The 11986-nt window shown below is 36.6% G+C and overlaps 1 protein-coding gene across 4 annotated transcripts; it reads left to right on the forward strand.

The window, feature by feature from the left end:
- Positions 1 to 490: 490 nt before the first annotated feature.
- Positions 491 to 9297, forward strand: LOC306986665 (CMP-N-acetylneuraminate-beta-galactosamide-alpha-2,3-sialyltransferase 1-like). 4 transcript variants are annotated; one of them, XM_079590134.1, is made up of 7 exons: positions 491 to 842; positions 3230 to 3539; positions 5769 to 5941; positions 6017 to 6196; positions 6306 to 6351; positions 7481 to 7600; positions 8681 to 9297. In XM_079590134.1, the coding sequence occupies exons 2-7, from the start codon at positions 3267 to 3269 to the stop codon at positions 8849 to 8851; spliced, it is 963 nt and encodes a 320-aa protein (XP_079446260.1). In that variant the 5' UTR covers positions 491 to 842; positions 3230 to 3266; the 3' UTR covers positions 8852 to 9297. The 4 variants fall into 4 exon arrangements, with proteins under 4 accessions (XP_079446260.1, XP_079446261.1, XP_079446259.1 ...); XM_079590135.1 differs by having other exon boundaries at positions 529 to 842; positions 5845 to 5941; positions 8681 to 9217; XM_079590133.1 differs by lacking the exon at positions 491 to 842 and adding an exon at positions 952 to 1248 and having other exon boundaries at positions 8681 to 9224.
- The last annotated feature ends 2689 nt before the right edge of the window (positions 9298 to 11986 follow it).

Below are 11986 nucleotides of genomic sequence, written 5' to 3' on the forward strand. Positions count from 1 at the left end.
GCCCATAAAACGAACTTGAACAGGCTGACACTTTCCCTGTTACTTCAATAGTATGAAAAACTACATTCTCTTATAATTTATCACTAAACTCACACTGTCCTCTAGTGGTCACACACACACACACACACACACACACACACACACACACAGTTCACTGCGATTCTGCGAACTCCCTTTTAATTGGTTGTCTCATTTGCTTTACTGGCATCGCTCTAGGTCAAAAATTAGTTAATATGAAATGGATGATGAAAATGTGTGTGCAACAACAAAATAAAACAACTTGAATTATTCTGTTTATAGCCTACGTTAAATCCAACTCTCCTGCCATGTCTAGATTTAAAATGGGCTTTATGCACAGCTGCACTCCTGAACTTCAGGCAGCTCCTTTGTTTCCTGTCTTCCATTATTGGACAAACTGATTAATCCAGGTGTGCCTGACCAATAACAATAATCAGACACACCTGGATTAATCAGTTTGTCCAATAATGGCAGACAGGAAACAAAGGAGCTGCCTGAAGTTCAGAAAGTAGTGCAGCTGTGCATAAAGCCAATTAATCATGAGGATTCACATGACCATAAACGATTGAATTACTTCCTTAAAACCATGTTCCCCTAACCTAACGGGCTTGTGGAGGGTCCTTCGAAAAGGAATTCAGTTGTTCACTTAAGTTTGGAATACCCCTACAAATGCAAAAACGCCGTTTGGAATTCGCCCCTATGTCAACGGCTCGCTAAAGAATCACAATAATCCACTGTGAATTCCCACGTCTCGCCACAAGATAGCGCCCGCATAAGCAAACATCCTCCATTTTCCATCACTGGTAAAATGTAAAATCATACAGGTTAATTTTAGTTGACGAAATTGTTAAATTAAGCTTACATGTTTCCAAGACAGAATTCAAGTTAAATTCTTTCATTACTGGAGCTGCCAGTTTAATACGTTTCAAATATTAAACCGCAAGCACAAACTAAGATGCAGCCCTTATGGCGCACTTAGTGTCTGAATTCGCTCACTCGGTTTCATTCACTCCTTAAAAGTGGATTATATTAGTGGAGTAACTAGAATAGTAAATGTATAGAGGGCTATTTCAAACACAGCCTGTCTCAAACCCGTATACACAACTTCCACATCAACAGCTGCTAGCAATCAGTAGGCTACTAAATTGATTTGATTGGTAGGCTATAAAGGGAGAGATGAGACCTACCAGGTTGATAAGATGTCACGCAAATGTTCTGATCCAGAATCAGGTCAGCACATAATAACATCACACATTCACAAAGACTTCTGTAAAGCACGTAAATAGCCAGAAAAGGTGTCAATTACTTTTTAAAGAGCATGTCAGCTGCCATAGGCCTACGATTATGTCTAATAAGCTTACATGGTCAGTCTACAGTGGATCATTACACCATGCTAAATGCTCTTGTGCTGACATTCACAAAATCTCAATGACGCTTCTGGTTCAGTTTTATGGCAAATGATTCTTAAATAATGACCCTTCAAAATCAGAAGTGGGACATTTGGATATTTCCACCTCTACTCCGTTTTGAGACTAACCCTGGCATGTCATATCACGGTCATGCGCTCCAATACGTGTTCATTTTAAAATCAACTCTTTATCCCAAAGTTATTATAACTGAACCATACTTTCAGCAAGCACTGTTTTTACATTTGTAATCTTCCTTTTTTCTTCTGACGGTACACGTGTTTAATTGAGCTGTTTTGCCTTCCTTTAAAGGATAGACAGTAGACAGGAAATAAAGTCTTTCTAAAGTTCAAGCACTCTGTAGTAAACTTTTTAGGCTAAACACTCTTTAATGTAGGCTACTTGGTAATTAAATGCATGTAAGGACTGCAGTCTTTGCTAAAGCAAATATACACACTCTGTGTAGATATGCTAAAAAATATATAAAGGTGCATCTATGGTTTTAGTTTCAGCATAACCTGCTTCTTAACAAGAAAGAAAAAAAGAAAAACATATCTGTATAAAGAAACTGTGATATAATGCTTAAAATGAACATGATTCAGTTGCCATTGCTGGTGTTGCAATGATGAACAGAATCACTGGTGACGCGGAGCCCCATCTATAATCATGTTTGCAGATGTTCTTCAGAGTAAAACACTTGCCCAATTCAAATGTAAAGTTCATGTCATTATAGCTCTGAAGGAAAAATAAAATCATGAATTTTAAATAATTCATCCCACAATATGAACATGGTTTCCAAAGATTTTGACCAATGATTTTCCATGACTTTTCTATTTGTTCATGATTTTTGTTCACCTTAAAAGAGAGAGAGAGAGAGATCTTGTACTCACAAAGAGCAATTTTGACACGCATTAATATGTATATGGCTGAGTATACACATTTTATTTGCTATAGAAATGTCAATGGCTTCCGGGGAAAGCTATTTATTTGATATCAGAGATAAGTGAATGCAACCAGTGTTGTATAATCAGGGGGTGTAGAAGACTTCCTCCTTAGATTCATTCCTCATATTTAACCTGATCATACCACTGGATTCACACATCTGACACCCATTCCTCAGGCTTACTGCTATTGTTCCAGATTGAGTTTAAAAAATAGTTTTCACAAACATCAGGTAGGTTAACTTAACACTATTTATATTACAATTAATATTAGTTTCTGTCTGTCACATTAGAAAATTAGGCTACTCTTCAATTTGAATAATGCAGTTTTCCAATATTTAATGTAATGCAGTTTTCAGTTTATTTCTCTCTGTGTGTGTGTGTAGGCCTACTTGAGTTATCTTTTTGAGGACTATATGGGGTGGAGTGATGACAGAGTAAAATGACATTTTGGCTGCATTTAAAGGGCTTTTTGAGGGTTAAGTGTTTGTTTTAGGGATAAGGTTAGAATTATGTTAAAGATAGATTTAAGGCACTACACATTTTCAAACTCTTTCTAGTCACCTTTATGGTTTTAGACCTATCAAACACAACGAAAATGGAAAAATCACATGAGACGAGGATATGACAAATGTAACATTTATTAATGTAGCCTACGCTGTAAAAAACGGAAAATGTGTAGCCCTACTAATTTTCTCCCAGGTATTCAAAATACAGGCAAAACACCTGTAAAAAAATAAATACGGAAAATTACTTCACTTTAATAGCCTACATTGTGCCATTTTGCCAGTTGCTACATTTTTAATGATTCTTTGAGAGTGCCTAATAATAAATTGCACACTAATGTATTTGTTCTCTTCTCAGCTGTAGGATTTGAAACCCTCTTCAACCAGCTGAAAATATGGTTCCCTTCACTAAATGGACATCTCCATACATCACAGGGCTCTTCACTTTTAGCATTTTATTTATTTTTATGTTCTTCCAAAACGCGGTGATCTATACTTTCCTCGAAACATCAGTTGATTCCACCAAAGGAGGTCTGTGCGCTTGTGATAAATGTGTCACGGATCTGAACGATGATGACTGGTTCTTCTTGCGGTTCAACCCCACAGTTGCACCTCTGCTGAACAGGAGAAACAGTGTGTTACAGACGGACGTCTACCGATGGTGGAAGGTACGTGACTTCTTTCTGGATGTCTGAAAATCAAAGGTGGGGGAGATTGGGGTTGATTTGATCAAGGTTAATAAATACCATAATTGGGTCACATTCATTTGCCAAAAAAAAAAAAAATCCCTGTGGAACCCTTTTCCCCCTAAAATGTAATTTTTTTCTATAAAATGAAAATTATACTCATTTATTCATCTTCAAGTTGTTCCATACCTGTGTGAGTTTCTTTCTTCTGTTGAACATGAAATAAGATTTTGCGTAACCAAACAGTTTCTGGTTTTACTTCCATAATATTTCTCCATATGGATAACAATGGGGACCACCAAATGGGGCCTGCTTTATAGATGAATTTAACTTATTTAAAGGGTTAGTTCACCCAAAAATTCAGTAATTACCGTCATGTTGTTCCAACCTCGTAAGACTTTCGTTCATCTTCGGAACACAAATTAAGATATTTTTGATCAAATCTGAGAGCTGTCTCACTCAAGATCTGTGTGAAGATTGGGGCCAGTTGGTCAGCGCAGACATTTAAACACCATCTGGGCCTGAAGCTTTGCTGGTCTCCTGTTTTTTGAAAACTCGGCTCACGTCCTCCATACAGACCTTAAAGGAACACTCCACTTTTTTTGGAAATAGGCTAATTTTCTAACTCCCCTAGAGTTTTACTCCCTTTTACCGTTTTACCGCGCAGGTTGAATAGCAGGAAGGGGGTTGAAGGATGTGTGTTGGTGTTTGTGTGAAGTGCAGATCAGAGCGGGTGTGGGGTGAGAGTCTGGGCTTTTCAAATCTACAGTAAAATACATTCAGATCCTCAGCCAGTTGATTCTTCACAGATCCTGGGGAGTAGTGTCTTGTGCTTGATGTTCCTCAGACCTTTCCTGACTGACGCCGGATTGTTGGCTTAACTTTTAGCCACAGCTTTTGTTAGTCTATTTCTGGTCTGGTTGTACAAGATTTTATCCCCACTTCTGTAAGCATCCTCTTTGGCATGACGAAGCTGTTTGAGTTCCCCAGTAAACCATGGTTTATCATTAGAGAATGATAAGAATGTCCTGGTAGGAATGCATGTATTCTCATGACATGAAGGCCAAGTATGATAACCCATACTCTGAATTTGTCCTCTGCATTTAACCCATCTAAGTAGTGAGTAGGGACACATACGCACTGCAAATCATGGACACACACAGTCCTAATTACAGGTTTAGCTGACTTCAGTTTCTGCCTGTAGATCGGTATAAGATGGACTACAGTGATCAGACAGATCCAAAGCTGCACGTGGGACAGAGTGATATGCGTCCTTTATTGTGGTGTAAAGGCCCAATACTTCAAGCAAAATTGAAGAACAAATTGATGTGATGTAATTTCGAACAAAATCTGGTCAAAACGAAGTACGCTAGGAGTTTTTTGGGGGGGATTTCGAGGCTTGCCTGCAAAACACCTTCGTACTGCCATTGGTCCATGGTGATTACGTAATAGGTGTGCGCGGAAGCTCCGCCGCCTTTCACGTGGAAATCTTTTGTGGTTCAGGCCTGTTCAGTCGGTCGCGGTCAGATGTCCGTCAGTGAAAACATGAACACACTGGAGAACTGCTTTACAGTAGAAAATGAAGTTGTACTTCTGATGAAACGAGACACTGACACTGTTTTTCATGTTTAATATGGTAAAGCTGCTTGACTATTGTATAAAGTGATAGCCTATTTATAAATAGCATAGGCATTTAAAGTGTCTGGAGGCATGTTAACATTCACGAGAAGCGTTGTTACATCTGAACACCAACTTCCGTTAATGTAGAAAGTAATATATTAAAAATGGTAAATTATTTCATAATGCTCTGTCTGTAAATGAGAATTTATATGAAGAATATTTTTGTCATTTTATAATAGTTTTCCAAGCGAATGGGTGTTGATGCTGTTTCCTATGCAATGATGTTGGCCAATCATAATAGTGGCTGTTTAGTGACAAGCCTTTTCAGAAATAGGGTCAGAATGATGATTGAAAATTGTTTTTGCACATACACGTTTTTTTTTTGTGCAAAAAAAAAAATCACGCTGTAAATTAACCTCAGGGAACATATATATATATATATATATATATATATATATATATATATATATATATATATATATATATATATAAAAAATCCATGTCATGACCCCTTTAAATTGAGTCTTCCCAGCTAAAGCTTCATATTGTGAAAGCTCTTAAACCCAATCATGTGTTTTAACATTCATATAGGGTCTACAGTCGGATTCCTCTAAAACTAACTACACAGAGGTGGTGGACACATTGTTTTCTCTCTTCCCCGATGAAGATCATTACTCAGACGCTGGTCCAGATCGCTGCAGAACCTGTGCTGTGGTGGGAAACTCTGGGAACCTCCTGAGATCCCACTATGGTCAACTGATAAGGTATGTTATTTTCTCTTTTGAAGTCATACAACCAAAGATGTCTGTTAAAAATGCATCTTCATGCTCTTGCCACAGGATAAATAAGGGTCCGACAAAAGGTTTTGAGAAGGATGTGGGATCTAAGACCACTCACCGGATTCTGTATCCTGAGAGCGCTGTAGACGTGGACAACTCCACCCATCTGGTGCTTCTGCCCTTTAAGATTGAAGACATGCGCTGGCTCATCAGTGTCTTCACCACCAGACACATCACGAGGTACAATTGTTTCCTCACATGCTCACAGAATTATTAAAAAGCCTTCAGACACACATCTTTCATATTTTATGGCAATTATCTTAATGTAATGAATCTTTGTTTTCCTCAGCACTTATATTAGAGTGAGACCTACAGTAAATGCAGACAGAGACAAGGTAAGAGTCATATCCATCAATCAGTATATAACATTTGACTTTCATGTATTGATCTGTATAGATACCACCTACGTCACTACCAAATAGAACGGCGCCATATTTACGACCGATCTCGCCCGGTATGGCCGCCCAAACTGCCCATTTGAATGAGAGAGAGACAGAGATACCTGGAGAAAATTTTAATTGTAGTCTCCGATCCTAATTTGTTACCCCCAGTTTTCTTTTGTCCATTATTATCTGCCCCAGACTTGCCCCAATTGGCCTTCCATATTGTTATATCGGAACGATGGCACAGAAGAGCCATTTTTTTTTTTTTTCATTCACACTAGCCTGGCTCCGCCCTCCTACGTACTTCCGCTCAATTTTCATTTTCCTTCAGAACTACGTCTGGGATTGTGATATATTCTTGGGTTTTCTCCGGTCAATTTTTTACCGGTCCAACCAGCGAACAGAGGGAGTGGCTGAGAACGATGACGTTGAGGTCGTGCGCTAGTTTGAGTCGTCATGCGTCACGACCAAACGTTAGCGATTGGTTATGGCAGATCCAGAGTGGCTCTGGGCAGATCCAATAGTTTTAAACTTCAACAGAGTACCCGCCTTCAAGGAAGTTAACGCTTAAGTTAACGTCAATGGAGAGAGGCCAGACTCTCTGTACAAATGAAATGTACGAGAATCTGGTAGAACCAGGCTAAGTTCACACCAAGAACGATAACTAAAGATAACTATAACGATACCTGTAATACATCCACACCAGCAGACAATATTTCTCTGTAAATAAGCAAGCATGCACAGCAGTTTTGTCTTCTGCAGCTTTAAATGCTCGAACTCTTTAAAGCAGGGTGGATTCTGATTGGCTGTCAATGTTTTTATGGTTATCAGCTAGAAAAAATCATCCTGAAAGGGATTCCAGCGATATTGTTATTCTGTATGGTTATCGTTATAATTATCGTCCTTGGTGTGAGCGGGCCTTTAGTGTGAAGCAAATTTTTTTAAATCTAAAGAACAGCTTTCCACTACAAATAAACTTTTGTGCAAGTGAAAGTTTCTTTATGGAACCATCAATACCAATAAAGAACGTTTGTTTTTAAGAGTGTATTGTATTGCATGATTATTTTGGTTGTTTTTTAAGGTGATGATCATTCATCCTGCATTCATAAAATACGTTTATGAGAGCTGGCTGCAGAAACATGGCAAATATCCTTCTACTGGCTTCATTACATTGATATTCGCCCTGCACATCTGCGATGAGGTAAAAGTTTTGTCTCTTATTTCAATTCCTCCAATGTTTGTCTCACAGAGCCAGACTTTTACTCTCGGCATGAAGTTTGGTCTAGTGCACTTTGCAAGAGACCATTTGATTGACATATAAAACCAAAACCATTCGTCCTTTTACATGTCATTTAGAGGCGGGCTAATCTGAACTCCATGATGCCAACAACAGCCGCTGTCTATAAATCATGTCATTCATTCATTATTCCTATTTATTCATTATCCATTTTATGTAGATGCTGACACACACTTGCATTGTAAACAGTGCACAATAAAGGGCTCTGATTCAAATACCCAATAATCCTGAAGTACTAAAACTTTGATTTTTCATGTTTTAGAAAGAAGTCTCTTTTGCTCATCAAGGCTGCAGTTATTTGATAAAAAAAAATACAGTATGTGAAATATTCATAGAATTTAAAATTGTTTTCTATTTTAAAATGTAACTGATCAGCATCATTACTCCAGTCTTCAGTGTCACATGATCCTTCAGAAATCATTCTAATATGCTGATTTGCTGCTCAAGAAATTTCATATTATCAATGTTGAAAACAGTTCAGCTGAGCTTTTATATTTTTGTGAAAACTTTGTCAGGATTCTTTCATGAATTAAAAGTCCAAAAGAACAGCATTTCTTTGAAATATACATTTTTGTTTCTTTTGATCAATGTAATGCAGCCTTGCTGAATATGGTTGTGTACTTGTAGTGCATATTATAAATTATTAAGTATATGCAACAGACCGTTAATGAAAACCATGAGTGTTTTGTACAGGTTTGCCGTAAACGTTGTTGGTTTCATTTTAACCTTTACTATATGCAAATTAAGGTTTGATTTGCAGATCGTAAAATTTGCTAAATTGAACCTAATTATTTGCTCTCCGTTGTCATCAGTGAGATAAAGCAAGTGTTAAGGGTGTGAATTTCCACGGAGCTGGATGTTATAACGACTGTTTGCTTATCAGCTAATGTATTACTGTACAAGCAAGCCATGCACACACTCATTTAGTTTAACTTTTGGTGCATTGCAAACACTGATGTCCTATTTGGTCAATCTCTCACACAGGTCAATGTTTTCGGGTTTGGAGCGAAAAGTGACGGACACTGGCATCACTATTTTGACGGCATCTTGACTCACTTCAGCAGAGGCAGTCATGGTGGAGACTTTGAAAATAAAACCATAAATGAGCTTCTGCTGATAGGCAAGATTTATATGCATAAAGGGTGGTTATTATGACATCTTTTTTTCACAGTTATCCTTAGAGGTTTTTATTGAAACCCTTTCAAAAAGCCTGCATTTTCAAAATAGATATATTTATGAATATTTATTTGTTAACCACGCAAATCAATTTAGAACAAGTTTCTTATTTCCAATGACCTGTCAAGAGCATATTGACCTTGTTAACAGAGAAAGTGTAACAATTAGAGATAAATAAAAATAATACAATATATTACATCAGTGGGTAAATAATTATAATAATATCGGGTAATGAATGCATTTACTAAACAGAATGATTTTGTGCATGTCCCTTACGATTCTGTGAAGTTATACGTTTCTGTGAAGTATTAATACATAAAAAATGTTTTTGTGCAAGCACTGTTTTAACATTTGCAATCGTCCTTTTTTCTTCTGACGGTACACACGTTTTATCGGGCTGTTTTGCCTTTTTTTTTTTTTTTTTTAGGATAATTGACAGTAGACAGGATAGTTTTTTTTGTTTTCTAAAGTTCAAGCACTTGGTAACTTTTTAGGCTAAACACATTTATTGGTAACACTTTATAATAACTGTACGCTATTAATCATGAGTTAAGCATTAGTAAACAGTTCATTCATAATTTATAAAGCATTAATAAGCAGTTTATACATACAGCTATAAATGCTTTATTCTTGCTTTAAAAGCATATATATAATGTGTTTAATAATTGTATTTTCATACTTTATTAATTATAAATGTATCATTTCTAAATGAAGTATCGCATTATTTAGACACCAGTTATTTAGGGGTTGTCAGTGGTTCATAAGATCACTTAGAAAGTGTAAGTAAATGATTAATAAACTATTTAAATGTACATTCATACATCTTATTATTCAGACGTATATTAATAGTTACTTAGTGTGTTAATAAATGCTTTATTAACATGAATTTCTACTGTAATTCATGGTTAATTCAGGTAGTTATAAAGCATTTAGTAGTGGTCAGTTAACTATTTATGTGAGCTCATCTAAAGTGAGGACTAGTTATGACTTGTAAATCATTTATAAAGGAGATTTAAAGGCAGTTCATATTTCTATGTTCTGTATTACTGTGTTGTGTTTGTTTATTTTTTTCTGTTTAGAAGACAAATGAGCCTTTAAATCTCATTTGTAAATGCTTTACAAGGCATAACTAGTCCTCACTTTAGATGAGCTCACAAAAATAGTTAACTGACCACTACTAAATGCTTTATAACTACATGAATTTACTACATTTAAGGACACTTTTTAAGTGATCTTATGAATCACTGACAACTCCTAAATAACTGGTTTGTAAATAATACTATACTTCATTTAGAAATTATAAATTGATCATTAATAAAGTATAAAAATACACGTATTAAACACATTATAGAAATGCTTTTAAAACAAGAATAAAGCATGTATAGCTGTATTTATAAACCACTTATTAATGTCTATGAATGCTTTATAAATGATGAATTAACTGTTTACTAATGTTTAGTTAATGATTAATAGCGTGCAGTACCCATTTGGGTACCGAGTACATTAAAGAATGTATGTGAGGACTGCAGTCTTTGCTAAAGCAAATATAAAATAGATATGCTAAAAAGTAAAAAATAAATAAAATAAAGGTGACTATGGTTTTAGTTTCAGCTAAATATTAATCTATAGTGATGCTCAAATTGGATCAACCCAAATTCCTGCATGTGAAAGCTATGTATTTTATATCCGAGGTAAGTGAATTCAAGCAGTGTATGATCAGGAGGTGTAGAAGAGAAACCCCTCCTCTTCAGATTCATCCCTCATATTTAACCTGATTCTTCAGGTTTACTGCTATTTTTTTTCTTCAAATATCAGGTATGTTTACATTTCTTTTGAAATAATATTAGTTTCTGTCTTTAGTTACACACTAGAAAATGACTCTTCAGTTTGTATAGCCTACTATAATGACGTTTTCCCATATGCAATACAATGGGTGTTCAGTCTCAGTCCCGGCTGCATTTACACTCCCACCATCACATGTGTGATTCACAACAAAAAATAGACATTGATAATAGAACCTTGTAAAAAATGTATGTAAATACACAAATATACCTTCAAATTTAAACAAAAAATTTCATTGAAGAGCTAACCTACTTATTCAGCCTCAAGCAATAGTACAAGTTGTGTATTGACCTTTCTAAGTAAACTGGCTTATGTGAGCGTGTGCCTTTACTGTCTGTTGTGTCACTAAGTAACAGTTTGAGTTTTCTGACTCTTTCGTCAGCTCCTTGGAAGACTTCAACTACCTTCGCCAGCTTCCACTGATTTCTTGGTGTGCCATCGTCTTGCAACAGGACAATCTCATTCACTTTAGCATTTCTCCTGTCCTTGTTCCATTTGCTCCTCTGCTGCAGATTCAGCAAATACTCCTTTCTCCACCTGGTCCAAAATTCATTGGACAAGAACTGTACTCTCTTCCATCTTTTCTGAAGATAGATTTCTTCCCTTACAAACTCACCAGGTGGTGGTGCGATTATTGACTATTTCATTGTCAATATATGGTTTTGAGTTAGGGGTTCAGGTACTAATGGATCATTGAGATGTTCTGTGGTCAATGGTCGACTGTTCAGTATAGCCATCACTTCGTATAGGAATGTTCTTAATGAAGAACTGTCTAATCTTCCAGCAGACTGGTCTAGGATGGATGTGAGGACACTTCTCACAGTCCGAATCTGCCTCTCCTAGACGCTGCCCATGTGACTGGAAGCAGGTGGGTTCATGACAAAGTTGCATCCCAACTCTTTCACACGTTCTCTCTCCATTCCTTTAATTAATTCTTGGAATTCATTGAATTACATTGCCTCTTATGGCAATAAAACAGCGCAACACATTTAGGAAAGCATCAGTGGAAAGGTCATCCAATACCTCAATGTGGATGGCACGTGAACACATGCAGGTGAATAGAAGCCCATACCTCTTCAGTTCTTTCATTCCATCTTTAACATAAAATGGTCCAAAACAGTCCATACCACTATAGGTAAATGGAGGGGTAGCTTCCATCCTCTCTGGGGGAAGGTCGGCCATTTTTTGTTCCTGATAACACTTTCTGAGCTTTCTGCAATTGATGCACTTAAAAAAATTGGTGACACTGCACTACTACACCCCAAGATACAA

This window comes from Phoxinus phoxinus (genome assembly GCF_949152265.1).
Source record: "Phoxinus phoxinus genome assembly, chromosome: 19".
In the NCBI taxonomy this organism is placed as follows: Eukaryota; Metazoa; Chordata; class Actinopteri; order Cypriniformes; family Leuciscidae; genus Phoxinus; species Phoxinus phoxinus.

Coding starts and splice junctions, on each gene's coding strand:
- LOC306986665 (XM_079590134.1), top strand. CDS start 3,267: ATGGTTCCCTTCACTAAATGGACATCTCCATACATCACAGGGCTCTTC. Junction 3,540..5,768: donor ACGTCTACCGATGGTGGAAG/GTACGTGACTTC, acceptor ACATTCATATAG/GGTCTACAGTCGGATTCCTC. Junction 5,942..6,016: donor CACTATGGTCAACTGATAAG/GTATGTTATTTT, acceptor CTCTTGCCACAG/GATAAATAAGGGTCCGACAA.